We start from the raw sequence: 27,290 nt of genomic DNA, 5'->3' as shown, positions 1-27,290 counted from the left end.
TCTTATGGATTTGTATTTATTTCATAAAAACCTTTTACAGTAACTGTTTTGAAACTGCTATGATAAAAAAGTTACTAATTTTTCACACACATTTGGAAAGTATCACTTTATAAAAATCCAGTACACTTTTCTAAAGCACCTAAATCCCATTTCAAGTTATTATAACCACTTTGTAGCTTCAGTCATATAAAGTGCTTTTGAAAGTTTTACCCAGCATCAGTGAAGTGAAAAATTTGTGTATCAGTGTTCTCACCATATGTCCATGCTCTAGTGTACACAGGGGAATTCCCAAAACCTGTAACAGGACTTTTCTGGAAGCTGACCCTGGCCTTGCTTCCCAGTAGCCAGATATGCTCTCAAAATTTTGGTAACTGTATGGGCTGAACAGTGTTTAAGCTTTGAGGAAACATTAAATAAGGTAGTGATGAACTCACTCAAAATGATTATTCTGGTGCTGTATAGAATCTAGTCAGATTTATCCCCTCCTGAATTAATTTGTGTAGTATTACTAGACATCTTTGTAGACTTGTATAAAGGCTTGAAAGTTACTAGAAATCTAACACAGCAGCTGCTAGAAAAGCTTTAGAAGGGACCTCTCCCTCAGCACAACAAGGGCAACTCTTCTGTGAAGGAGAAGTAATATTTTGTATTACATGTCTTGGATTTCCCTTGCCATTTGATTCTGGAGGCTTCTTTTCCTCCTCGCTGCTAGAGGAGCCTTAGCCTCTGTCCATGGCCTTGTTTGTCCTACCTACATCCCTCTGGTGGAGAAAAGAGATGCTTTTCCTTCCCCTCTCATCACTGCAGGGGTGGTAACAAGTGATTGTCTTCCCCAGAACAATAATTAATTTCCAACTGATTAGTCTGAATTTTTACAAGCATCAATAAATAAAATTCACTTTACTGTCTAGCAGTAGCTTAGGGCTAAGGATAAAGTGGCATTTAGACCAGACAACTGTTAATCCTACAATTGATAAATTAGCACACAGCCAGACTACAATGCTTTAGTAGAAGGGAGGGGGGGGAAATTAGCAAGTACTCAGTTAATGCTAATGATGAAATTTAAATACCTGTGATTATGATTTGAGCTAGTTTAGTGAATGGGCCACTTACAAATTAATACTTCACAGCAGTAATAGATCTGAAAAAAGGTGATAAGACTGTCTTATATACAGTGGCCTGGATAGAAAATAAATATTTGTTAGAGGAGTATGCATTATAGGTATCTACTGAAAACTCACCAATTCTTTCAGTAATTATTGCACAGTTCACTTTAGCATTCATGCTGAACCATCTGTAAACTTTTAAACTAATGCTTTGTGTAAATTATGAGGATGTAACACCAAATAACTTCTTAGCCCTCTTGCCTTTATTCTATTAGAAAGGCTATTTAAGAATAGGCAAGTGTTTTAGATCAGGAATATTTTCCTTGTAACAACTGTAAAAAATTTTGTTCCAGCTTTCAAAAGAGGGTAAGGAGTAAGATTCCTTAGTTTTTGAAACTAAGGTATGATCTTGCACATTAGTGTGAGACTAAATAATTTAAATTACACAGTGCTGCAGGGCAAAATGACATTTATTTTAATATTTTATGGTAAGGGAGAACATTCAGAGCTGATGTATAAGCTTTAATGTCCTTAATGGAAGTGGTGTTAGTCATCAAGGAGGAAGGAGGTAAGAAAGTTAGCTGAGGTATTTCACCACATGAGGAGTTTTGCTCATCAGAGACAGCTGGTACTTCTGAGTCCCCTTCATGTTTTCCAAATCCAACCACCTGAAAAACCAAATTTTATCATCAAGAAAACAGGAAGATGAATGCTTCAAGACCCATTCATTTAAAATAATTGAAAAACTATCTTCCCCCATGGAAGCTTGATAAGCTAGTAGAAGATTAAACATAAGTAGTAATTTTCCCCCTACACTTTTCAGAGCTCAGTGTTAAGCATAAATTACTGTATTCTGAATTATTCTCTCCTGAGATGCATTTAAGGTAGTTACATGAATTTAGTTAATACCATTTTTAGACTGTAGTTGTGTTTGTAAGTCTTTCTAAAAAGATGACAACAAGACATAGTGCAAGACAAATTTAAATAGAGCCTGGAAAAGAGTAAGTGATCAGAAAGAATCTTACTTTGGGGGGTAGGGATAGCTCAGTGGTTTGCACATGGGCCTGCTAAACCCAGGGTTGTGAGTTCAATCCTTGAGGGGGTCACTTAGGGATCTGGGGCAAAATCAGTACTTAGTCCTGCTAGTGAAGGCAGGGGCCAGGACTCAATGACCTTTCAAGGTCCCTTCCAGTTCTAGGAGATAGGATATCTCCATTAATTTAAGAATCTCTAGAACTGCATCCACCCATACTCACATGTACACTGAGCACTTTGCTCTCACTGCCTCTATGAGCTTGGAACCAGTCCACCAGGTCTGCTTTTGTAAGGGATTTCAGCGCTTCAATCTAAAAACCACAAGAGCACACTTTTCAAACTGCTATCTCAAAAGTACTCTAATTCCCAACATTTAAACAGCAATTATTTGCAGCCAAGTTTATAAGCCCTGAAAGCAACAGTTTGTGGTGGAAACACTAACAGATGTTTAAGTAGAGTTGCTGTAAATTTCCACAATCTCTGAAAATAAAGTTTGTTGCAACAATCTGTTTTAAGTGTCAACATTAATTTCTGCATGGAGCTCACTTCTTAGCACAATACTTTCACAGCTTGTAAAACTCTAGGGCCCTCCTGTGGCTATTATGTGTATACAACTTAACAACCATTTGTTTGAATTGGTACTATTTGCTGATTTATAGCACCTGCTACGCAGAGGTTAAAACTTCTACTCAAGAAACTATTTACAATATGAACAAATTCACTACCTCACGAGCAAGCCTGTCAAACAAATACTGCTGAGTCACCACTTCATTCCAGTTCCTATCCACTTCTTCTCCAAGATGGGAATCTTCACACTCTTTCAGCTTTATTAGAGCTGTGACCTGTATAAGAAAACCCCACTTAGTATTTCTCTTGAAAGAGCTGGGATTCTACTTCAAAGCCAACATTGAATGTATTAAATTCTAATATGCATCTGTCTAGATCTGGGCTGTTTTAAATACTGAATTACAAACAGCCCTAGAGTCCATTGTATGAGGCTGTCTTCCCCCCCCTCCCCCCAGGCCACCTCCAGAAAACAGTGAGAGCTCTGACAAAGGGAGTCAAAATTCACAAAAGAGAAAAATCTGCCCCGTATTTAAATCAGATGGATGCCACTGTGCACTGCAGCCACTTCCTGGAAACCAGACAGGAGCAGATATTACTGTAGCTGCGTACTTCCACTTTCTCCAAACAGACTATGTTCTGTTTGACTCTACTCCTTCACTAATTGTTATTCTTATGTAGTTGATTGGTCCCCTTTACCTGTGTGCTGAATGCTTCTTCAGTTAAATGCTTGATTTTTTCTTCAAAGAAAGAAAGAAAATCTTCTATCTTCTTGTCAACCAATTCAGAGCTGGAAAAAATAAGAATGGGTAGAAACAATAAAATAAATAGCATTCCAATAAGTTGGGGAAGTCACCAGTTTTGAATTTGGGAACTAACATTGCCTGAGGAATTGTACACTTTGGCCTAGTGGAAGAGAACATCCCCCTCCTTGCTGTGGTATACACAATGTGAAGACACTTCCATTTTCTTCCAGTCCTTGAGAAATAAGATAGCTAGGAAAGAACATGGAAGACAATGCTACTCCTATATCAAGCAAGAGATTATTAATGCTTGATTCAGCATCTGTCAGGGCAGACACAGTATTACCAAAAATAGTTCCACTTCAGATGGGGACAGTGAAGCAGATGAGAAGAATGACAACTGTTACCAGCTGTTTATCTATTGAGAGAGAATATTAATATGCAGCTCCTCTCACCCTATTGGGCCAGCTCAAAAACCTGTAAAAAAAAAAAAAAAAAAAAAAAAGCCCTCCATGGCTGGCAGTTTCTAAACATGGATGTATCCAGCTGCCCTATATTGTGGCCAAATTGTTGTTACCAGAAAAATAATCCCACAAAAGGAAACAATCATTTTTCAGATTTCTTTGTCAGAGCACAGCTGCTCCGTAAGAATAGACTATTAGCTCTATCATGGTTCAAACTAGATTTGTTTTATTCAGTGAAAGCTACCTATTGTCATAAGCCAGATTAAATGTAGCTCTAACTGTGAGGTCAGAAGTCAGTGCACACACACTCAATACACCATCTACACCTTTTTTCATCTTGATTCAACTGTTTAGAATAGGAGATAAAAAGATCCATACACAGTCCATCTCCCTGCTACTCTAGGAGTGTTCCCTATCATTAAGGTTAAGATTTTGTCAAGGTTATTTTTAGTAAAAGTCAGACAGGTCATAGGCAATAAACAAAAATTCACAAAGCTGTGTCTGGTCTGTGACTTTTGCTGCTGCAGCTCCCTGGTGGCAGCGAGCTGTAGGGTTCCCCCTCTGCTCATGGCAGCTGGAAGCTGCAGGGTGATCATATTTCCCAAAGAGAAAATGGGACACCCCAACTGCTCATCTGAGACCTGTTCTCCCTCCCCCAGCCCAGCAAGGTTGGAAGTTGCTGGAACCTTGCAGGGGGCTGTTGCCTATTGCTGGAGCCCTGCCAGGGCCCCACTGACTGCCACCTCGAGTCCTGCAGCCCCTGGGGCTGAAGCAGAGAATGTCAAAGGTCAGGGATTCTGAGACTTCCATTAATTCCATGACAAACCTATCCCACATTCTCCGGTGCTTTGGACAGCTTAGTTTTAAATAAATCACACAATAGGGGTTCCACCACCTTCCTTAGGATATTATTTCATAGTCACATATATCTCACCACTTTCCATTTCTTCATCACATCCTATTTACTTCTTGTATTACCATAAATAAATCCTCCACTTATTTTCAACAGTGGCAATATTTCAATTCTTCAAGAGCTTTCCCCCATACATTAGTATCCATAAGAACAATGAAGGGATCAAAAATAGAGACATGTTTGTTATTCCTAGCAATAGTTCTATCAAACCAGTGTTAACATCCTTCCCTTCATCTTAGTTTGAATTCTGATTTGGAGTGCTGCTTCACTTGTGCCAGCAAGGAGTTGTGAGCTCACCACTTATCCATGCCGTATCTTCACCAGCTCCTGCTTATGGTCTCAATTCAGCAAAACATATGAGCACATGCTTAAAGTTATGCCCTATACTTAACTACTTTGCTAAATGGGGATCTAGATCATCAGTGTGTTTGGAGCTACACCTGAAAGCTTTGACTACAGGGCAGCGTGCAGTGACCCTAATTGCTAAGCTAGGTTTCCTGTCTGGAGGAGCACATTAACCTGTAACTCCATTAGCTTCCAATTAGTTTTTGGGTGCATTTCAAAATACTGTGTGTTATATAAAGCCCTATATGCTGAATCAGACTCGGTCCAACTTCTGAGTTTAGGAAAGAGCACCTATTCCACCATAATGGTTGAGTCCATCTGGGATGCTCTCAGATCACCCCTAGCTTTGAACATTGTCCATGTACCAGCTTCTAGTTGTGCTCTGTTGACCTTCAGGAGACCTTGATGGCCCATTTGGCTGTGCGCTTGCATGGTTGTAAGCAACTATTACTTCACCCAAAATCTGCAGAGATTAGCTGTGAAGAACCACAGAATTCAAAGGGCCCCAAGATGGAATCATTAACATGCAGTCCCCTCTTAAATCAGTAAGAGACTTACTTGTACTTTGTTGCTTGTGTTGCTACAGTAACAGAGAACCCGAGGATCCCAGATGTATTTCTACAGGTAGGGTACACATGGTAGCTTAAACCAAAAGGAGAAAGTCATTCCACTAGTACAAGCCATTTTACATTTACCATCCATAACTATGAAATCAGAATATTGTCAATACTTGGACATAAGGTATAAGCAAAGAGGCGTCTACCAATGCAAAAGATTCACTCTGGACTAACAAATCAAATCTCTTGCATCAAGTGGTCTGGGCTTTTTCTTGTTCAGCAAATCCTTTTTTGGGCTTTGTAAGATGCTTAGCAGAGTTCTCATGTACTGAGAAATCCTACAAGCCAGATCTGTGAATGTGCAAGAACCCAGATCTGTGAATGTGCAAGAACCCCCATAAAACAGGTACTGTGCAGTCAGGGTTAATGGAGTCTCTTAGTTCACACAAAAGGGCCTAAACAGAGGGGGATGCATCCTGCAGACAGGAGTTAATTCTAGCTCAGCAGACCCCTTGCATAGATGCTGTGGGAAAGCTATAGTAGTGGCTACTTGGGAGAGAGTGAGGGGAAGTTATTTTTGAGGAAGTCTAGCTCCACGGTCCAAGTCAATGTTGCTCAAGCTAAAGGGAAAGTCTTCTGTTTAGACAAATTACATTAACTTCTGGTTATGGACTAACCTGGATGACAAGACCTTGCTGACTGCAAACTTTTTTTTTTTTGGCCAGTAACTTGACAGCAGCTTTACTGGGCATAACCTTGCCATTTTTCAAAGGGCACCAAAGCAATTAAGTTAAAGATGGTGTTAAAAAACGCTGCTGGTTTTGGTTGTGGTACGTTACACTGTACTTTCAGCCACACTATGCAGTATGGAGTTTCTTAGTACACATGGGACTCTGGTACGATAAAGAAGATGAACAGGAGCAGTACCCCAATACAGCGAACTTACCCAAGGGTTTGCTTGGTTCGCAGGAAGTCAAAGCAAGGCTCCTCCATGTGCATCTGAAATACGGCATGAGATCAGTCAGAAGGGATTGCTACTTACAGCAGCTTTGGTTTAGCTTGGTACAAAAGCATGATCAAAGATCAAAACAAGAAACAGTGGAAAGACATTAAGGCCAGGTCTACACTACAAACTTATATTGGTACAACTGAATATCCACACCACTGAGCAATGTAGTGATACTGATCTAACTCCAGTATAGATGGGACTATGTCAACTGGACCGCTTCTTCTGTCGACATAGCTACTGTCTTTTGAGGAGGTGGATTAACTACGCTGACAGAAGATGATGATCTCCCATTGGCATAGTAGCATTTTCACTAAAATGCTACAGCTGTCCCACTGCTGTACTGTAATCTGAAGACAAGTCCTAAAGCCTCAATTTCCCTCACATCCCAGAAAGGAATGAAATGGCTCATTTGGGTTGTCCTGGTATCAGTTAAACACACACACACACACACACACACACACACACTCTCTCTCTCTCTCTCTCCCTCGACCCCCCTCCTTAAAGAACTAAAAGGCTTTAATTTTCATCTGTAGCATTGTCTTGACAGCAAAACAATGTCAGGGACAGGACAGAACTGTCGCTCTCGGGGTGTATGTTAATAAGCACTGAAGATGTGTTAGAAAGGAGCAAAAACTTACCACAAGCAGCTCCATAAGGGTGTATTCTCTTAAACTCCTAGCCCCAGACTAAAAGAAAAAACATTAATTGAAAACACTTTAGGAATTTCTCATGGAAAGAGAAGAGCTATGGGTCACTAGAATGGCCTTGTTAAGAGAAAAAACGATTCAGGATGGATTTCAGCACTAAGCATACATTGCAATTTGCAACAAAAAGAAATCAGACTTTATGGCCTCTGATGTGTGCTCAAAACAGCCCCCTGAGCGAAAGACAAGGGTCTGTTCATGGGACAATGATCACTCTGTGGGTGAAAAGGCAATTTCAAGGTAATCAAAGAGCAGGCAGGCAGCAGCAGGCACAATCGGGGAGGAAGGCAATATCAAGATGGAAGAGCACGGAATATGCCTGCACAAGGCATAATAAATCTAGAACTCTCTCAAAAGAATACAGACTATAACTTCATTAAGAAGGTTTTGGTAACTTGGGTCTTGCTCATGGGGATTCTGTTTATGGGCTCACTAGAATTCAGAACATATTCTAGAAAATAATGGTTGGAGAACAGTCTGGATTAGGAAAGCCATCAGCATAACAAGTAGCAGCAGTCACCGCAAGGAAAATAAATGAGTATACTCAAATGCTTAACACATTACCTGATAATAGACTGTCACTTCAGAGTTGGCATCACCTTTGTTAAGGGTTTTCACCTTGCAGAGTAGGTGTGTGTTTGGCAGGTCTACCACCCGAAATTGAACAGGACATGGGTGCGGTAGGGGAAAGAACTGCAACTTTCTAAAGAGTCCAAACAGCAAAGCGTCAAATACTCACCTTCCCATTCCTTAAACCAAAACAAAGAACCAATGTTCATATTCCAGATGCCTCAAGTCTAATTAGCATCAATCCCCTCCCGCGCCCACAAATTGTAACCACCTCTTTAACTGCCATCAAAACTGAACATCAAAACCAGATTTCTGGAAAATAGTGACAATACAGTTACATTTTTCTGAAAAAAGGAAATTCCAACTGTTTCCAACATTCTTTCCCAGCCCCACCAAAAGTTAACCAAGGTTCATAGTTTTGGAATATACTTATAGCTCCCACTTGTAAAAGGTGAGAGTCACAGAGAAATACTCACTGAACAACATAATTCAGAAAATCCTTTGATTCCTAAAAGATAAAACAAACACAGTTTTACTCTGGAGAATGGAGTTATTAGCCCTTTAGGTATCAGCCCCAATATATACTACAGCCATCCAGAAAGGAACCAGCGAACACAGAACTGTCCAATCCCCCCAGCCTTGCCACACATTACAGCGTTTTGGCCAGAGGTTAACACAGCACAAGTCACTTCCTCCCCTACAATGTGACAGTACAACATGATCTATGTTATGTTGTGGAAGAAAACAGACATCTCCAATCCAGTCTCTTCCTTGGAAGTTTGTAGCCTCTCAGGGCAATGTGGAAGCCAAGAAAGAGGAAACTAAATGTGAGAAATGTCTTAAGAGAATCTGCTAACAGATGTTCACAGCCATGGATGTGCACAAAAGTAGTACTAGGTAAGTGGGAATGCTATGTAGGAGCAGCTTGGGCACCTGCTGAGGCAATGCCAGCAAACAAGAGAGAAACAGCAGAGCTTATGATAAGTGCTGCAGGACCTCAGGGTATGTCTACACTACCCGCCAGATCGGTGGGCAGCGATCGATCCAGCGGGGATCGATTTATTGCGTCTAGTCTAGACGCGATAAATCTACCCCCAAGCCCTCTCCCATCGACTCCTGTACTCCAGCGCCGCGAGAGGCGCAAGCAGAGTCAACGGGGGAGCGGCAGCAGTCAACTCACCACGGCGAAGACACCACGGTAACTCGATCTAAGCATGTCGACTTCAGCTACGTTATTCGCCTAACTGAAGTTGCATAATTTAGATCAATTCCCCCCCCCCCCCACACACACACACACACACACCAGTGTAGACCACGGCTTACTGTGCGACTGCAGGGCATCCAAGGTCCTAAAAGTTATTTAACTCCAACTACAGCACAAACTATACTTAGCGCAAAATAGGGAGTCTCTGTTCGCAATGTAAGAACCATGCTTAAACCTCAGCTTCCCCTACAATCCATCAGCCCACATGGCTATGTTTATCCTTACAAGGATCCCCATCCCCACCAATACACTAGTGAATTTCCAAAAAGGATAGACAGACTAAGGATAAACTGATGGGTACAAAGTGAAGACTGCAAATTTGTTCCTCAGTGGCCACCCGTTTGTGACACTGCATGGATGGGGACAAACCCCGCTGTATCCAAGTTTTAAAAAGCCCATTAGACTAGGTCAGGCCTATGGCTGGATCAGACAGTCCTCACTGGAGTTCAATAGCAGTTGTGAGACAGTAACAATAGTAATATTGGGCCCTAGAGAGACAGTATGACATCCTGTCACACACAGGCTGTATCTGCAGTGACAGCTTTAGGGAACTTTTCCACAGGTGCACCAGCACAGAAGTGTTTAAATCACCATGTCATCGATACCTGGAGTTTAAAAAATGACTAAGTTCGTTTAGACAACACAGGGATAAAATCACCAGTGGCCAGTTCTACATTAGCTGTCCTATGGTGTTACCAGGGAAGCTGCACCTATGTGAGAGATCCCCAAAACTGCCAGTACAGACAAAACCATGGGCTGGTGAAACAGGGGTTGTGCCAAACGGGTTTAATCACTTTCTAAATTCAAGAATTTATGCTTCAGCTGTGGAAGTTGGTACTCACTCTGCTTGTGAAGTTTCCTTGTACAAGACCCTCCACATAGAGCTGAGATTTGAAAGCCTTAACAAAGGATGAGAGAGACTCGATGGAAAGGCCCTTCATTAATGTCTCATATTTATCTATCATAGACCATCTGCCATGCTCCAAAATTAAAAGACGCACATTTCTGTAACAAGAGAAAAAGTTATTTAATTCAAAATACGTTACCCACCAGTGATGTAGAATCCTTAACTTCTTAAACCCAAGATCTGTGACAAGCAAAATTTCAGCTAATCCTAACTAGAAATATCAAGTACTGATCAGTTTGCTCTGGGACTTCAGCCCTGCTTCAGCTCCAAAATGCCTCAGGTAACCTGGGATCTCTGCAGCCCAACTGCTTTGGGCTGTCCTTGGGGAAAAGATTTAAAGCCTGCTTCCCACAGTAACCTCTTTAAACAGCATTCGTTGAGATGTGTTGTGATGTGCAGACTACCCTTTCTTCTCTAGGTCACTGATTATAGGTCTAGTTTTTTCCCACTGCAGGAGTTTTAACATATTACTCGAACAGCTCTAAGTGGTTCACAACATGATCTGTCAGAAGCAGAGCTGCATGTGGTAATATAGGCTATTAAATAAAATTAGTATGGAGTGTTGTTGTTGTCTTCGTGTCAGTCCCAGGATATTAGAGAGACATGGTGGGTGAGGTAATATCTTTTATTGGACCAACAGAGAGAAAAAAGCCTTCAAGCTACAGAGCTCTTCCTCAGGTCTGAGAAAGGTACTCAGAGTGTCACAGCTTCATACAAGGTCTAACAGATAGTTTAGCATAAGAAGTTAACATGTATTCTAAGGGAACATTCAAGGTCAAGTGGCCAGTTAACACCCCTGTAGTCATAGGACCAAAAGTGGGTTATAGATTGAAGAATTTTTGGGGACAACCCACAAAACCAATGATACACCTGAGATACACAATGAAATTTCGTTCTCCACACAGACAAACTCCCTCACAAATTTACACCACCACTTCAACCACCACCATCCGTCCATTAAAATCTCTCTGGAACACTCCCACACTAGCATCAACTTCCTGGACATCTGGATCAGCTTCAACAATGGAACCCTAGAGACAACAATTTACAAGAAACCCACAAATCACCACACCTATCTTCACAGATTCAGTTACCACCCCAAACATATCAAGAAGTCTGTTATATACAGCCAGGCACTGAGATACCCCAGAATATGCTCCAAGGAGAAAATCCGGGATATACACCTTAATGCAGGGATTCTCAAACTTCATTGCACTGCAACCCCCTTCTGACAACAAAAATTACTCCATGACCCCAGAAGAGGGGGACCAAAGCCCAAGTCTTCCTGAGCCCCGCCCCCCCAGGGCCGAAGCGTGAACCCCGACACCAGGGCTAAAACATTCAGGCTTCAGCTTTAGCCCTCGACCCCGGCAAGTTTAATGTCAGCCTTCGTGACCCCATTAAAATAGGGTCGTGATCCACTTTGAGGTCCCGACCCGTAATTTGAGAATTGCTGCCTTAAACTTAAAACTGCCTTCATTAAACTAGGACATTCCCACCGAGAAACAGACTGCATCATGGAACGAGCCACCCAAATACCTGAGAACCCTCTTAAATACAGAAATTGAATCTCCTTTGACCTCACACCCTGAGTTGTCACCTACCACCCCAAACTGGGACTCATATGGGGTATCAAACAACTACAACCACATCTGATGGGGACCCCATCCTGAAAAAAAAATCTTTCCTGAACCCCCTCTTTTGCCTTCAAACCTCACCTCCACCCCCAAACACCTCATCATCAGAAGTAAGTTCCCCATGGACCAGGACACACCAAATCAAAGCAGCATCAGACGCTGCCAGAACAGATGCAAACCCTGCAGACATATCTCCACTGCAACAATGATCAACACTCCCCACAACACACCTTTAAAGATCCATGGGTCCCGTCTTACACGCGTGTTATCACAACACGTGGCGTACATCATCCAGTGCAGTAAATGCCCCCCAACAACTATGTGGGTGAAACCAGACAAATCACTATGCTCTCAAATGAATTCACATAGGAAAATGATAAAAGACAATATCACCAGTAGGTGAACTCTTTTCACAAAGCAATGATTCTATTTCTAACCTATCAGTTCTCATCCTCAAAGAAAACCTGCACAACACTTTCAAAAGACAAGCCTGGGAACTTAAATTCATAATTTTGCTAGACATTAAAAACCATGGTCTTAATAATGACACTGGATTTATGGCTTAACAACAATCTGTAACCCACTAACTTCCCCCCCATCTTTGTCCTATGACTATAGGAGTGTTAACAGCCCACTTCAGCTTAAATGGTCCCTTAGAATATGTGCCAACTACTTATGCTAAATTATCGGTTAGACCTTGTATTTAGCTGTGACAAGCTAGGTATGTCTACACAGCAAGTAGATACTCGCAGCTGGCCTGTGCCAGCCAACTTGGGCTCAAGGGGATCAGGCTACACGACTGTTTCATTGCTGTGTAGCCTGCCGGGCTCAGGTTTTAGCCGGTGATAGTTATGTTACACCATAAAATTAGCTGTATGGAAAAAAAATATCAATAAAGAAACATCTTCATTTATTAAAGAGCATCCAATGTGCTGGAGCTGGCAAGCCTCACACTGAATCAGGACAAGATGGTTATTACAGGGTCCTGCCAAAAAGGGCTGAAGCCAGCCCTGCCCCCCCTTCCATCAGCCAGCAATATCAAGCTGGAAGGAGAGGGAAGAGGCAGGCTTCTGCAGTGAGCTGTACTGACACAGGGTTCTTCGGTCCGAGAGCAGACCGAGGGCATGGACTGAGCAATCTTATTACTAATTCCTTTAATTAATAAAGCCAAACCCCAGGAATGGAATGAGTTTTGTCTCTACAAAGTGCATCATTTGTGTTTTGGAACAGGAGGTACAAGGCTTATATGATTTTAGAGGCAGTTTTAGACATTAAACATGATTCCCAGTTAACAGTTATGTTTCTCGCTTGCCAAGTAAAATTAACATACAGTAAACTGTGGTCTCTAAGGTAATGTCAGACAATAACTATCTTCTTTCTGAGATGGGTATTTTCCTACTCACTTCTGTCTCATCTTAAAGGATAACAACTATATTGGTTATTATGAGCAGAGAAAAACACTTCAGCGAATCCAAACTGGTCTTCACTGCAGCTTTCAGAAAATCAGAAATTATTTTGTTTGGGGGAGACTAAAATCATAGGTTTAACCTCCCCCCCCCCATTCTTAATTCAAATGATGTCAGGCATATACCTGTACAAGTGTATTAAATGTGCCTTTTTATAAAAATGGTGTCAGATTAATCCATGAGCTTTATGAAGAATTCTTTTTAACTTCTACTCTTGTCAGCTGAGGCTTTTTACAAACCCCTCTCACCACTGTGAAATAGATTTGCAACTTCCTTTAATATTAGTATGTAAAATTAGCTCTGATTGGCCTGATTCTACTGGTCTCAAATTACATCTCTCCTCCACTCAAGCCATCCTCTCTTGGTTATTAGATAGCATGCAAGAGTTTAATGCTGATTTTTGTTGGTTTGTAATTTACTCAATACACACTCCCTTATATGAATGAAAAAAAATACCTCTGCTTTGTTATGTAATCAGCTGCACCAGCACTTATAAAGCAAAAAGTTACCATTTAAGTTCTGTGCTCTATTCTTGAGGATGCCAAGATTCATTTCATTCACTGACTATGCAGAATACTGCACAGTAATTTATCCTTGTAACAGGGAACTCCTGCAGCCGCATGATAACATAATTAAAGCAGAGAAAACTCCACTTTACCTATACCTCCACCTAAACCAGAGAAAGCCCATCCACATTTAATCTCCCAGAGACACTCACTTGGCCAGGGTCTCTGGTTTGATGAGAATGTTAAAATAGGTCTTTTTTAGCTGCTCTGTTATCATCTCAAAAACCGCTGGAGTAAAACTGAAGTCAGACAGGTGGTCAATGATGAGCTGAAACAGCAGCTGGAAAGAAAAATAAAATGTTGTTTTCTAAGCTATTTTTACCAAATAGGAGAACATTATTTGCCAAAGAGGATGAATGTGAATTCTAGACATTTTTTTCTATATTAGAAAGTCAGAACCTTCTCTATTTTTTGGACAACTAGAGAATTAATAGGAGGACGTCACAAAATACCTGAGCAAGTCAGAAGGGAAAGGGTATTCAGTCAGACTGTTTAAATCTCCAGGGTCTGTTTTGATTATTAGGCATTTTAAACATTTGGAAAAAAATCTCTCCTTGTGAAAGATTCAACAACCATGCCCCTTCAACGGAGGGTTGCAAAAGCCCCCATTCCAGTTCTCTGATCCCACAGGAGTCCCCCAAATACAGGGAGGACAAGACTGTATTCCTGATATTTCTAAAATAAAGGACAAGCACAAACAAATCCTGTTGCATGCACAAATCTATTAACCCTCCTTTGCAGGTCTCCTTTAATAAAGCAGAACATTTGTTTATTTTGACCACTGTATCTCCTCAATGGCGGCAGGGGGAGGAGGGGGAAGAGGAGAGAGCATTTTAAAAATTATGTATATTAACAGAAGCTGAGAACGTGTAAAAAAAATGCAGAACGCAGTACAGATCAGAGCCTCAATTCTCTCCACACCCATGGTTTTCCTTCTCCTTCATGTTGAAGATTTTACTGTGTATATTTCAAAGGACACACTTTGGCCCCATATATACAACTGTAATCAAGTCAAAGGACCCAGGTCCAATTTGAACTGTCCAAGACTTTCACCTTGTTAAGTCTAACCTACAAGTTTTAACAGTATTGTAACCAAGTCCCCTGACCCAGTAATAGTGGTAGTGCAGATAAGCCCTTACTCTCCCTCATCAGCCTCCATTTGAGGCTGCCATGTCCTAAGTAAGCCAGCAGGGGGGAAGGAGGGCGGTGTGGGGTAAGAATTTCTTAACCTCTAATAAAATCAGATTCCAACCAAGCATGCCCAGAAGTGGTTTGTAATTGCTTAGTTTTATCTTAATTCCACCTTCTGCTGCAAATGTATCTAGAATACTATTCTCACAGACAATGAGCCAGTACGCATGCAAGTCTGTTTTGTTCAACTATTTCTGGCTTACAGATAAGCAAAAATGTAAATAGTAATTCAAACAGGAAAAAAAAAAAAGACTGTTTTTCTGCATTGTCCTCTGCCTAACCCTCCCACCGCCCCCATATACCAATATTTTGTCACTTTAAATAAATCCACAAAAGCATGGAAAGCTGCTGCCCAAAAGGAGAGGTTTTGAAAACTGTTCCAAGCACATGAAAACTGTATTTTATAGTGGAAGTCTCAGAGTAACTTTATCTACTGCTAAGCGAAGTGCATATTGGAAAGCAATGTTCAAAAGTTTATTTAGAAATACCTGCAGCTGCTTCAATATTTCCACAACTGAATAGTGCTGGGCGTTTCTCAGTGAAAATATCCCAACAAGATTACTATATGAGGTCATTTGAGACACAGGAAATACAGTTGAACATGTGAGACCAGGAAACCTTCCTTACTAAAAATAGTCATTTTGGGTGGAGAGGACGAAAGGCAGAGTGTTAACAGAGATAGATCTGTGTTAGGTTATTGTATTGCTACCCATCACCATAATATCTGAGTGCCTTCTACATAAAATACACCAACAATATCAAAGTCCCTACTGGACTTCACAAGTCTCTAGCTCTTCTCCTTTTATCAAAAGCTTTGTTCGGGATCGGGCATTTTATGGTGTTTTTTTTAGTTTTGGGAGGAGGAATAAGAGGAGTCAGTTGATTGAGAAAGTTTCTTCCTAAAGAACTAGAATGACAATCAAATAGGAATGTATTTTGCAGTTTCCCCTGAAGATGGCCAGACTGAATTCGTCTGATCAACTCTGGAACACTGAGCCACACCTAGCTTTCTTGAACATCTCCTGCATTTCATGCTGGGCATGATTCCCCACTGCACTCCCACCAGCATCAATCCCTGTCACTATGCCTTCCTGCTGACCTGGAAACTTACACACTCTCTCTCTGCTCTTGCAGATTTATGAGCATCTCAGCAGGAAGACTTTTTTTTTTTTTTTTTTAAAACACTGTATACAAACCCATTAATGGGTTGCAAGGCCACTAATAGACACCAATATTTAAGGACAGAGCTGTGAATAGTTTAGAAAATGATATCCAGCAAATTGCTGGTTGACTCATAGTAGAGAAAAAAATACTGCTAGTACTCACTGGTAGTTTATGATTGAATCCTTTCACTCGAATGACCAAACCATGCTCCCCAGCTACCAGTTTGTATTCCAGTTGAGCAACATCAGCTTCGTATGCTGGTTCAGCAAGGTTGTGGGTGAGGATGTTTACAAAAGTATCAAAAAGCACCACACTGCATGGAGAAAGGGGTAAAAGTGGGAACCAAAAAGGAAGAGAAAAACACAAACCACCATAAAGTCAGTGGGTCTGAGGGTATACGCCGAAGTGTCCTAAAGAATTATTTCACTAGATAGCTAAAGATATTTAAGACTTAAATCACAAAACCCAATTTAAAAAACAGACTTGTATTCTGCAAGAAATTTAGTCCTGGGTAACGTAGAAGTCTATAAACACAGGGCTGTGAATCTCTCTCTCTCTATTAAAAAAACCAGGACTATCTAGAGGTCATTTTGGCATTAATTAAAATACTTTTGCATCAGATGAGAAAGGAGAAGTTATTCACTTTACAAGGCACATCAGGATAGTACACAAGCAACCCCGTTCCTCTACTATATGTGGTTTAAAATCCAACTAGAATAAAGAATGTACATTTCAAGCAACATCAGCTAATAGTAAAGTGCGTTTGTTGAATACTGGGGTGTTAACACAGAAAATATGCTCAAGGAATTTGAGAGAGACAGCTTTATTTGAAGTGGAAGTTGCTATGATTAGGATTTAATAGGTATAAAAAGATCTTATTACTTTAAGTAAAAGTCTTTTTAAGCCAGTTAAAAATTCTAAGTGCCATAGAGAATTAGAACCAACTGCTTCTGTTGAAACCTTCAGACCAGTATTTTCCCTAGTGAGTCCTGCAGAAAAATAGTTTTACAAAAATATTAAAAAAAACCACTCCCCCCTTGCAGCTCCTTTGTGGTCTTATGATAAAGTCACTATACTGTTTGTTACAACTGATAGACCTTGGGGCTAGTCGGGGTGCCATGAATGAGAGGACGAGGTGCATATGCTGAATTGTAATCCAAAGTCTGTGTAATGTGCTCACATATTATACCTCTCCAACTGGTGCTCTCAATTGCTTTCCCCCTCACCTACAGACTTTTCCCCAAGTTGATGGCTATAGTGTCTACAACAGGCAACTCTTTTCAGCACAAGGCCTTTGCAGAAACATACTGTAGCAGTGCATCTGCTAGAACAGAAACTCCTCACTTAAGTCATCCTGGTTAACAGTGTTTTGTTGTTACATTGCTGATCAATTAGAGAACATGCTCATTTAAAGTTGTGCAATGCTCCCTTATAACGTTGTTTGGCAGCCATCTGCTTTGTCCACTGCTCGCAAAAAGAGCAGCTCATTGGAGCTAGCTAGTGGGGGCTTGGAACCAGGGTGGACCGACAGCCCCCCTAAGTTCCCTGTGCAGCAGCCGCCCAGGAGGCAATCAACTGCCTGGCAGTTCCGCTGTCCCTCCCCCCACTGCCATGTGCATGTCTCTCTCTCCCCGCTCCTTTAACCCATCTCCATAGAGCGGGAGGGTGGGGAGGGACAGACACACACACACGCGCGCGACAGGGCTCAAGACTGTCTCTGTTCGGTTTTGAAAGATGTGTTTTGTCAGCGTACTTTCAAGACACAAATGCATCTCTCTCACACACACACACACACACACACACACACACACACACAGTCTCTGTCTCTCTGGCATGCTGTCTCTCCTCCCTCCATTCCTGCTGCCCTGTAGTGTGAGGCTACATTAACAACAGTGTGTTAACCCTTGAGGGCTCAGCCGAGTGCTAGTTCATCATTTAGCAGTGAGACATTCCCTGGGAAATATGCCATCCTCTGACTTCACCACCTCAACCAGCTTCACAATCATCATTGCTGTGTACAGTATTAAAACTTTTACTGTGTGTTTAAAAAAAATATAGTCTTATCTGGCAATAAAAGTTTCCCTGGAACCTAACCCCCATTTACATTAATTCTTATGGGGAAATTGGATTCGCTTAAAGTACCATTTTTCAGGAACAGAACTACAATGTTAAGCGAGGAGTTACTGTACTATTGTGTCACTTTCATTTTGCCTGCCCTTCACCATGTGAAAACTGTACCAAAAGTCTTACACACTTCCCTTCTCCTACACAAACACTTCTCCCCTTCCCCCAAAACTACTGAACTGTAAAGAACATGAAAGAGGAACCCCAATTGTTATGTTCTATCTTCAAGTTAATTGGAGGTGGGGGGAGGTGGTTTTTAACCCTGTATAGGAATTTTAACTGCTCTTCAAAATAAGCATGAGAAAGGTAATTCTTACTTCTCTGCAGACTGCTGTATCAGTGGAGATATCAGATGGAAACGTATATAAGCTGGAAAAAAAAAACAAAACATAAATGAGCAACTACAGAAACACACGCAGCTTTAACCATTAACTGGTTTTTCCTTCACCCCATTTGCTGTTTCCTGTCAGTTATTTTATTTGAACCCCACGTGTAAATGCTTGTTCAGCTGAAACAACATTTTTATCTGTATTGAATTACCAAAGTAGTTCCCTTCCGTCCCCACTTACCCTTTAAACAGAGAACTATGTAGTGAAGGATTATAACTCCCTAGCCAAAAATCTGACCACCAAGCTCCAACCCGAAGCCACCTAAACAAGGAGCTAAACACAAAAGGGGGTTTTTATAAGTACAATGGCAACTGGAGTGATGCTCAGTGCTGTTTGGAAATCAGATTAAAATGAAGCTACAAGTCCTAACTCTAAATAAATTTCTAGGACTATTTTAGATGCCTACTATTGCATACGAAAAGTTTTGCTTTGCACATTGGGTGTAATATATCAGTTAATAGGCATTACCTTTGGGAATTTTGAATTTATCATCCTTCCTGTACCACAGACAGCCTTGTTGTGTGCTTAGTATTTTGACAGGATATTCCGACTCCGGGCAATCAGGTGCTTTCAGAGCAAAGTCAGTGGCTAATGTAGAAACAGAATATGTGGGTTACTGTATCTCAATTCTACAGCCATTAACGCAAGTGTGCAGGTTTCAAAACTGTAAGCAGGCTGCTCTCCTCTCTCATGTCACTATAGTACATTCAGTTGCACACTTCCCTTTGGTGAAGTATGGATGGGTCATTGCACTGTCAAGAGAGGAGGCCTTTTATAGCCTGTTCAAGAAAAAAGTTTTTTTGCTTCTATTAACAGATCCAGATGCTATTTAAGGGTCTGTGTTTTCCCCCCAGAAGAGCAGGGAATAACCTAACATTGCTCTCTCAGTAATCCAGGTACCATTGTTTATAGCTATATGCAAGCGATTCACGAGTGCACTATGGCAGCTCTGCTTGGTTACCTGGTCCTTGTACTAAGGAGTATTTTAAAGAGGCATTGTCAGGTCAAATTTGGCCAAAAATTTAAACTTATAAAAGTCTGTAATAAAAATTCAGAAACAAATGTTTCCATATTTTCTATCTATTCCAGTGAAAACAGTTTATGTAAAAACTAAACATTCATAAAAAAGGAAAACAGATCAAGTCCTAGGAAAACCCCTATCCTCAAAGGGAATGTCAGGGAAGAGAAAAATGACGGAGTCCACTAAATACTAATCTCTCACTCACCTATATATTTATTTTCTTCAGGTAGGTGCAAGTCCTCATTTAACTGAAAGTCACTGGCCCATAAATCACTCCAGTATTTGTCAATATCTGTGAAAAACATTAAATTAAAAGCAGATAAGCTATCTAGCTGCAGACCCTTCAAATAATAATTCTTTCCTTTAGATGTCTGTCTCCATGCCTGTCTGCACAAAGACTGGGTCTCCTTTCCTGATGCCATTTGGCTCACCTTCCCAGCCTCCACTTAAGCCTCTGCTCAAACCTCACTTTAAGCAAACTTCTAAACAAATAGTCATTCTTTAAACACAAAGCTGTGTGCATTAACATCACGTTACCAAAAACATATTGCCTTAGTCTTCATTATATAAGTTTTAATCTCTATCCAGTACTGATTTGGGGAACTGGAAGACTCACCATGACTTTCCACCTCCCAAAAAAGACCCTGTAACAAAAGGACCTGCCTATCAGGCATAGAGAAGGGGACTCAGCCAGTGCTACAGACAGAAAAGAGTAGCTATAGAATGGGACAAAGCACCTAAGCGTCTACTGACTCATAATAAAGTCAAGATCACAGTTGAGAAATCATCCTCCCACTCCTGTGTACTTGCATGCTGTATTGCCACCCTGTTTAATAGGCTCTGTGACCTCAGACACTTCAAAGGGTCATTTTACCTTCCTCACTGTACTGTGTCCCAAACCATCTCTCCTTCAGGTGACATTTTCCTTCATTGGCAGCAGACAGCAGAAACAGGTTGGCTCTCTGAGGGCAGAGCTGGTTAAGGGCATCAGCAATGACCTACAAAGATAAACCAATATCCGAGTTCAAATGCAACTTTAGCTGCATCTGTCAAGCTGTAAAATTTAAAATTACTCTGAAAATCCAGAAGACAAAAAGATTACACATCTACTCTTAACCAAGCAATCTGCTTTCTAAATTTTTTTTCATTACAGAAGTGATGCAAGTAATCTAAAAAACCCATTCCAATATGTCTGAATTTCCCAAACTTGTACACTTCAAATATACATGTTCAGAGCTACAGTGCTACTTACATTAGGTTTGTATTCAAACAAAAGCTGATCTCCTGTCAAAAAGTCCTCTTTCTGAAACAACTGCATATTTTCACAAAGGCTTTCCACATAATCAACTGGATCAGTCTGTAAACAAGTAAAATGGTGTTTCACATATCAGACATCTGAAATGTTAACTTTTTTTTTGCTAAGTAGAATTTATTGTGTGCTGCACTTGTTGAGTTTTAGTTCTGGTTATTCAGCCTAAATGCAATTCATAAACAAATCCTTACTTGTGGCACTCAAACACCCACTTCTCCCCAGCCCTGCAACATTAGAGGGCTCATCCTTAAGAAGAAACACTAATGAAAAGGTTTCTATTTTCTCCCTATCTTGTGACTAGCTGCAGAGAGGTTAGATCTGATTGTACTTTTACAAAAGCAAGAAAAATAACTGTATTATCCTGGCTACAATTATGGGTCTGTCTACACTAGGGAAAAAAGGCATTGCATGATGCCACCTGGTAATCACACCTGGGACAAGGTCTTTAGCACATGATTGATGCAGTGAAGTCTACAACAAGTTTCTCTCCAGTCCTGAGAGGAACTCAGAAGCTGTGAGTTCAGCTATTTAGCCTAACTCCAATCCACAATTCAGAAACGCTTAACTTTCTGAAGTTACCCACGGCACATTTGTTATCTTTGCTAGACTTCTCTCCCACTTTGTGGGAATTTGTGTCTTGTTTTGTCTTAAAGGAAGACAAGTTGGGACTTCAACAACAGCTCCAAACTATCTAAACCAGGGGTTCTCAAACTGGGGGTTGCGACGTTACTACGTAGGGGTTATGAGCTGTCTGTCAACCCTGCATAGGGCTGACAGCCCAAGCCCCCATTAAATTAAATTAACCCCCCCCATTTTTAATTTTAGGGGGAGATCACATTCAAGAGGCTTGCTGTGTGAAAGGGGTCGCCAATAGAAAAAGTTTGAGAACCACTGATCTAAACTAACCTTTTCTCTTTTCCTCAAAAGAGACAGTTAATACCATCGAAAATTCTGTCAAACAGGCACCTCTCCTGTAAGAGACTCTAGCTAAAGGGAAAGGGAATAATGGATACTGTTAAAATGAAAGCCTTAATACTTTCCATTTCAAATGCTTTAAAGTGTTTTTCCTTCTTTTCCTGTATCTTTCTTAAAAGGTTAAAAAGCTTGTTACAATGGGAGTAAGCCAGTAATAACTTGACACAAAACCACAGACCGCACTTAACTGTTTAATGCTTTAATAGCGAACAAGGATTTCATTAACACATTACCCCTTGTGTGCCCAACTCATTCTTCACCCCTTATTACAGAAAGCAACGCTGATGTGTTAAGTGCCCTGAAGTGCCACAGTACCAAGAGCTGTTTCCCCACAAATGAGAGTATGCAGAAATGCTTGGGGGGGGAAGGAGGGGACATCATTAGCATTCATAGCACCCTACAGGTAAATAAGACAAGATTCCCTCTGCAAGGATTTTACAATATAAATCGGACGATACAGAGAAACTGACCATAATAAGCAAGGAAAAGAAGATCAAAATGTGAAGAAAGGGATGACGGCCCTTGGAAGGGCACCACATGCAAAAAATTCAAGTTGTGTTTTGGTTTTGTTAAAGAACAATTTCACAAGTCAAAGTCTAACCTTTCTCTACCTAAAATATGAATTCTTTATGTTTAACACATTCTCGTTCTGCCTCATCTCATCTATGTTTTCAAAATATTGTGAGATCAGAATTTTCAAATCCTCTGACAGACAAGCTACACACAGAAGCAACTGATGAAGATTAACTAGTACCTGTTCTTGGTAATGAAATTCATTAGCTTCAATCTTCTGGATCTCTTCCCAAATTCTGTAGGAGGAAAAAAGTTTCCCCATTACATTGCAACATTTATTACCAAGACACGAATGAAACACCATTTCTAGGTAAGATATCATAGTGGAAGTTGAAGTCAGTTTCTCTGCAATAATTCTTCATACATCTATGAAACGTGCACTCAAAATACACATACAACTCCTTTTATCTGGGAATCTCAAAAGCAGTTTACCATTGTCAGTTGGCCCTCATTATTCCTGCAAATAATCATGCCCTTATTATAGATGGAGATAGCGAATCACAACATAGGCAAGATCAGACGGCAAGTTAGTTAAAGAACTGAAAACAGAACCCTCAACTCATGACTTCTAGTCTCAGGCTCCAAATTCAGAAATGCTTGAGCTTACTATTTGGGAAGGATGTGGCATTCAGGGATGTCTTTAGCAAGTCCCTAGGACAGAATTCTCCACTTCTTGCTTTTTTGTCTTCCACTAAGGACATGCTGAGTTGAACCAGTGCAAAATGCTGCATGGACACTTATTTTGCTTTAAAACAGGCTTACTTGGTCTACCTTAAGTCTGTTAGTAACAACTAAGTTAAACCAAAATAAACTGCTCTTAAACGGAAATAAGTGTCCATAAGCAGGAGCTAGCACTGGTTTATCTATATTGGTTTAAAAACCAGTTTAAGTTAGACCGGTGCTATTTTCCCAACCCTAAAATCAGAGCACTTGGATCATTCACATGGAAATAACAAGGTAAGAGCACATAAAATTGTGCTCTCTGAACACTAACCCTTTGGTTAAAGCATACAAGAGCAGTCAGCAAACCCCAGTAGGTGACAGTTACCACTTCACTGCGTTTGTCACATTGCCTTTTTATGGTGACCTACAATTCCTGGGTTTTTTTTTTAAATAAAAGTTATTTTCCACCACTGATTCACTGCATCTGTTCTAATATATATTTATCAAAAAAGTAAAAAGGTAAAACACACACTACAAAGGATTTAAATGGTTACCTTTTATCTGGTCCTCTTTTCTGCAACATTTTCAGATACTGAAATACAACATGTGCAACCTGAAGACAAAGACAAACTGATAAAGTTCTTTTGACATTTGGAAATACCAAAATGATCAGAAATCCAAGTTGCAATAAGGTTTACCTCATAGAAGTGCTTGTAACCTTCATCTGTCAAAGTCACAGAAATGCTGAAGATAGAGTAGGTGGAGTTCTGTTCAAATCCTGTCTCACCATTTCCTCCATATAATGCAAGAGCCCAAAATCTATTGAAGATTTAAACCCAGTATCCATTATTCCAGTTAAAAGCTATCCTGAAGTATGGCTATAATTACAGCACACTTATTTGAGCTTATCTCTGACTTGCATAATGAATGGACTGCCTGAAGGACTTTCAAAGAGATACCAAAACAGACTACCACAAGATACCTTTCTACCAATTAACAAAACATAGTGCAAGCTCTGAGAAAGAAAGGAAGAACGAACGAACGAACATTCTAGAAGGGAAGTAAGTTTACTTCTAGGAGGAAGCAAATTATCCGAGTATCCTAAACTAAGTAACATGGCTGCCACAAACTTGAAAGGGAATTACCAAGAAAATTTGACTCTTCTTAATCTTAGATCAATTTTCCCAAATACTTTCACTTTAGAATATTATTTTTCACTTTATTACAGTGGACACTATATTGAACTTTGATACATACTTTTTCCTAAGAAAGGAAAGAACACTGCCTTTGCCTTCATGTCCAACTAACCAGGAGATGTAGTGAAGTGGCTTCACCCTAAAACAAAAAAGTTTACAATGACAAGAGGTACAACTAACATCTTCTATGCGAAGATCCCAAGTCACTAAACAAACAACTACATTATACACTGCCCAGTTCACCCACAACAAGTGTCATCTTTAAACAGCATCTCTATAAAGAGATATCAAATTGAAAATACAAGTGGAATTTAGGTAGACAGAACATAGTGACTCAACTAAAAATTAATCAGGACATTGCGATTAACAGCTCCCTTACTGATTATCAATTTAAACTTAATCTATATAAAACAGATGTAAATCAGTTTAAGAGTGTCCACACAGGGGTTTGCACTAGCTTTAGATTAATTTTCAACACACATCTTTACTCAAGCCAGCACAACTTGCAATATGAACAAATCTTAAGAGCCTCAGTTATTTAGAGGATTTTTTTTCCCTACAGTCAAGCATGTGTTATCAATCCTCACCTATAATGCTGATCCTGTGGGGGAAGTGCCCAGGTGATGCTCAATGAATGAACTTTTCTGACTGGAAAAACTGGAAGAAATGTATTAATTAAATGCAAATACATTACTACTCCTGTCTTGAAGTCTGATAAATCAGAAGTGGGCAAAATATTGTATTTAATGCAGAAAGTAGTGGGAAAAATACATAACCCTACATTATTAAAACAAAAATATATTGTCCATTTTAAAACAAAGAAATAAGAATCTGCACAGTGGTATATACAATTCCAATTCAGAACACTTAATACAGAAAGAAGAAATCAGTTCACTCACCTCTGTAAAGTTTGTGAAATTCTGGTGTGTCAAAAGGCTGTGTCAGGTGACCAAAGCTTGGCCTGGGTAAGCCACTTTAAAAAAATAAATAAATAAAATAAAATAGAAGTATGTAGCATGATGTTTACTGGTCATGATCCAGGTTCACACAGAGGCACGTACAAGCTGCCTTATGCCCACGGTCCTGAAGTGATGATAACCTCAAGCCCCTAGAGAACCAAATGTCTAGTCTTTTGATGTGACTCTGGATTAGGGCACAACAGCTACACACATCCTGAATTAAAGAACACACGACATTCACCAGTCCCATGAGTACTTCCACAAACCCTGCCCCCCAAGTTTTGGGCACATCACTCCACTGATGGTACCGAACCTCCCAAAGCTAGCATGGAACAGGAGTTTGGAGCAGGTGCAGGCAAGAATATCACAAAATCCACACACAGACCCCACCACCACACCTTGTTAAGAGCCTGGTAGGTTGTGAGAGCCCCTTGTTTCCCTATCCCTCTTGGATTTCTCATAGAGATATGGACCTAGATAAGTAAACAAAAGGGTGCTATCTTTAAACAAATATTTTGTCAGCAGGAACTTGCAGTTTGAGGAAGTGTGTGCAAGTCACCCAGTGTTCTATAACACATCAAGAAGCATTCACACCAAAATGGTAGGTATGAGATGGGGGGAAACAGTCATTTTCAGCCACAAATTAGTAAGATTATTTTATTTATATTTTATTGTTAATTGAGGGGATACACTCTATGAATTCAGCAATTTTAAGGTGAAGACTACATTTGGATTACATGCCCATTTTAGACAGTATGATATAGTGGATTATACTGTATTAGTTTGAAAGGCCACAATCAAAACCTGTTGTAGTTATAAAGATGACAGCTAACAATCACCACAAACCATGATTCAGCTGTAACTTGCTGCCATTTATTTAACACAAAGCAGTGATGTAAGATTTAGATTGCTATAACTGCAGATTATAATTTTCCATCCAACCACAGCAGTCAACAATGCATCAGCACAGGTGTAGCAGATGCCAATCACACTCCAACTTCAGGCAGATACCTCATAGCATCTTAAATGCTTAAAACTTGCTATGCAAAAACATTAAGAAATATTTAATCAAAATAAAACCTAGCTTTTAACCTCCAAAGTCAACCAGTATTCAGTCAGTCAGAAGAGGATAATTCCCTCAATAATGGAGATAATGGCATTTTAAAAATCTCAACAGTTTTGAACAGTGCATGCATGGAATTTTGTAAGTCTGCAATGTAATTTCACAGCTTCCATGTAAGAAAGTAATCAGAAAAGAATCTTACTTATTTGGGATTGCTGAGAAGATTTCAGTCACCCACTTTTCCAAAGTATCCAGAGTTTCTAGTAAGGAGAGAGAGAGAAAAAAAATACGCCTTGCTGAAGGACAAAGGCAAATTCTCAGGATGATAAGGGCAGGTTACCAATCCTGCCCCATTTGCCCAAGTTAATTTAGGGAGACAGCAGGCCAGTTCTCTCTAAATTGGTAAGTGCTGGAGTGCAAACATCAAAACCTGTTGGGTTGACTCTGATTTTCCCAAACCCCATATAAACCTGGCCTTGGATCATGTCTTAATGATGCTCTGTACCACCTGCACCACACACTTATTAGGACTGATATTGAAAGGTTGGTGGTACCTGGAGTGCCTGTTTATAAGCATTAACAGCTTTGGGATTTGCAAAATGCCTAGTATACTAGATCTGTTCAATCACCCCAAGGACAGAAATGATGCAGGGACAAATCTGATGTAGTTGTGCACCTAAGTAGCATATTGCAGAGTATCACATGAGAAGTACTTTTTCCTCTTGATTCCTTGTAAAAGAATGATTATATAAAGTTAACAGCTCAAAAAAATTATGAAATAGCAAAAGTGTGACTAGCAAGAATTCTGCA

General features: G+C 40.2%; 1 protein-coding gene across 1 annotated transcript in view; it reads right to left on the bottom strand.

Moving 5' to 3' along the window:
• Positions 1-2: 2 nt before the first annotated feature.
• The window catches only part of NRDC (nardilysin convertase), a 41,903-nt gene continuing 14,615 nt past the window's right edge, over positions 3-27,290 (bottom strand). Inside the window, exons 8-31 of the mRNA XM_034778602.1 lie at positions 26,683-26,740; positions 25,358-25,431; positions 25,046-25,115; positions 24,520-24,597; positions 23,961-24,081; positions 23,817-23,875; positions 22,781-22,835; positions 20,992-21,096; positions 20,614-20,737; positions 19,945-20,031; positions 19,187-19,306; positions 18,647-18,698; positions 16,368-16,518; positions 14,003-14,130; positions 10,117-10,279; positions 8,487-8,518; positions 8,005-8,143; positions 7,375-7,422; positions 6,674-6,726; positions 5,729-5,812; positions 3,405-3,495; positions 2,867-2,983; positions 2,363-2,452; positions 3-1,774 (exon numbers count right to left, since the gene is read on the bottom strand). Of these exons, the coding sequence (XP_034634493.1) occupies positions 1,577-1,774; positions 2,363-2,452; positions 2,867-2,983; positions 3,405-3,495; positions 5,729-5,812; positions 6,674-6,726; positions 7,375-7,422; positions 8,005-8,143; positions 8,487-8,518; positions 10,117-10,279; positions 14,003-14,130; positions 16,368-16,518; positions 18,647-18,698; positions 19,187-19,306; positions 19,945-20,031; positions 20,614-20,737; positions 20,992-21,096; positions 22,781-22,835; positions 23,817-23,875; positions 23,961-24,081; positions 24,520-24,597; positions 25,046-25,115; positions 25,358-25,431; positions 26,683-26,740 (2,297 nt within the window). The 3' untranslated portion in view covers positions 3-1,576. The remainder of the gene's footprint in view (positions 1,775-2,362; positions 2,453-2,866; positions 2,984-3,404; positions 3,496-5,728; positions 5,813-6,673; positions 6,727-7,374; positions 7,423-8,004; positions 8,144-8,486; positions 8,519-10,116; positions 10,280-14,002; positions 14,131-16,367; positions 16,519-18,646; positions 18,699-19,186; positions 19,307-19,944; positions 20,032-20,613; positions 20,738-20,991; positions 21,097-22,780; positions 22,836-23,816; positions 23,876-23,960; positions 24,082-24,519; positions 24,598-25,045; positions 25,116-25,357; positions 25,432-26,682; positions 26,741-27,290) is intronic.

The sequence above is a fragment of the Trachemys scripta genome, chromosome 8 (genome assembly GCF_013100865.1).
Source record: "Trachemys scripta elegans isolate TJP31775 chromosome 8, CAS_Tse_1.0, whole genome shotgun sequence".
NCBI lineage: Eukaryota > Metazoa > Chordata > Testudines > Emydidae > Trachemys > Trachemys scripta.
The sequence above is the reverse complement of the archived record's forward strand: the minus strand, read 5'-3'. Positions and strand labels throughout refer to the sequence as shown.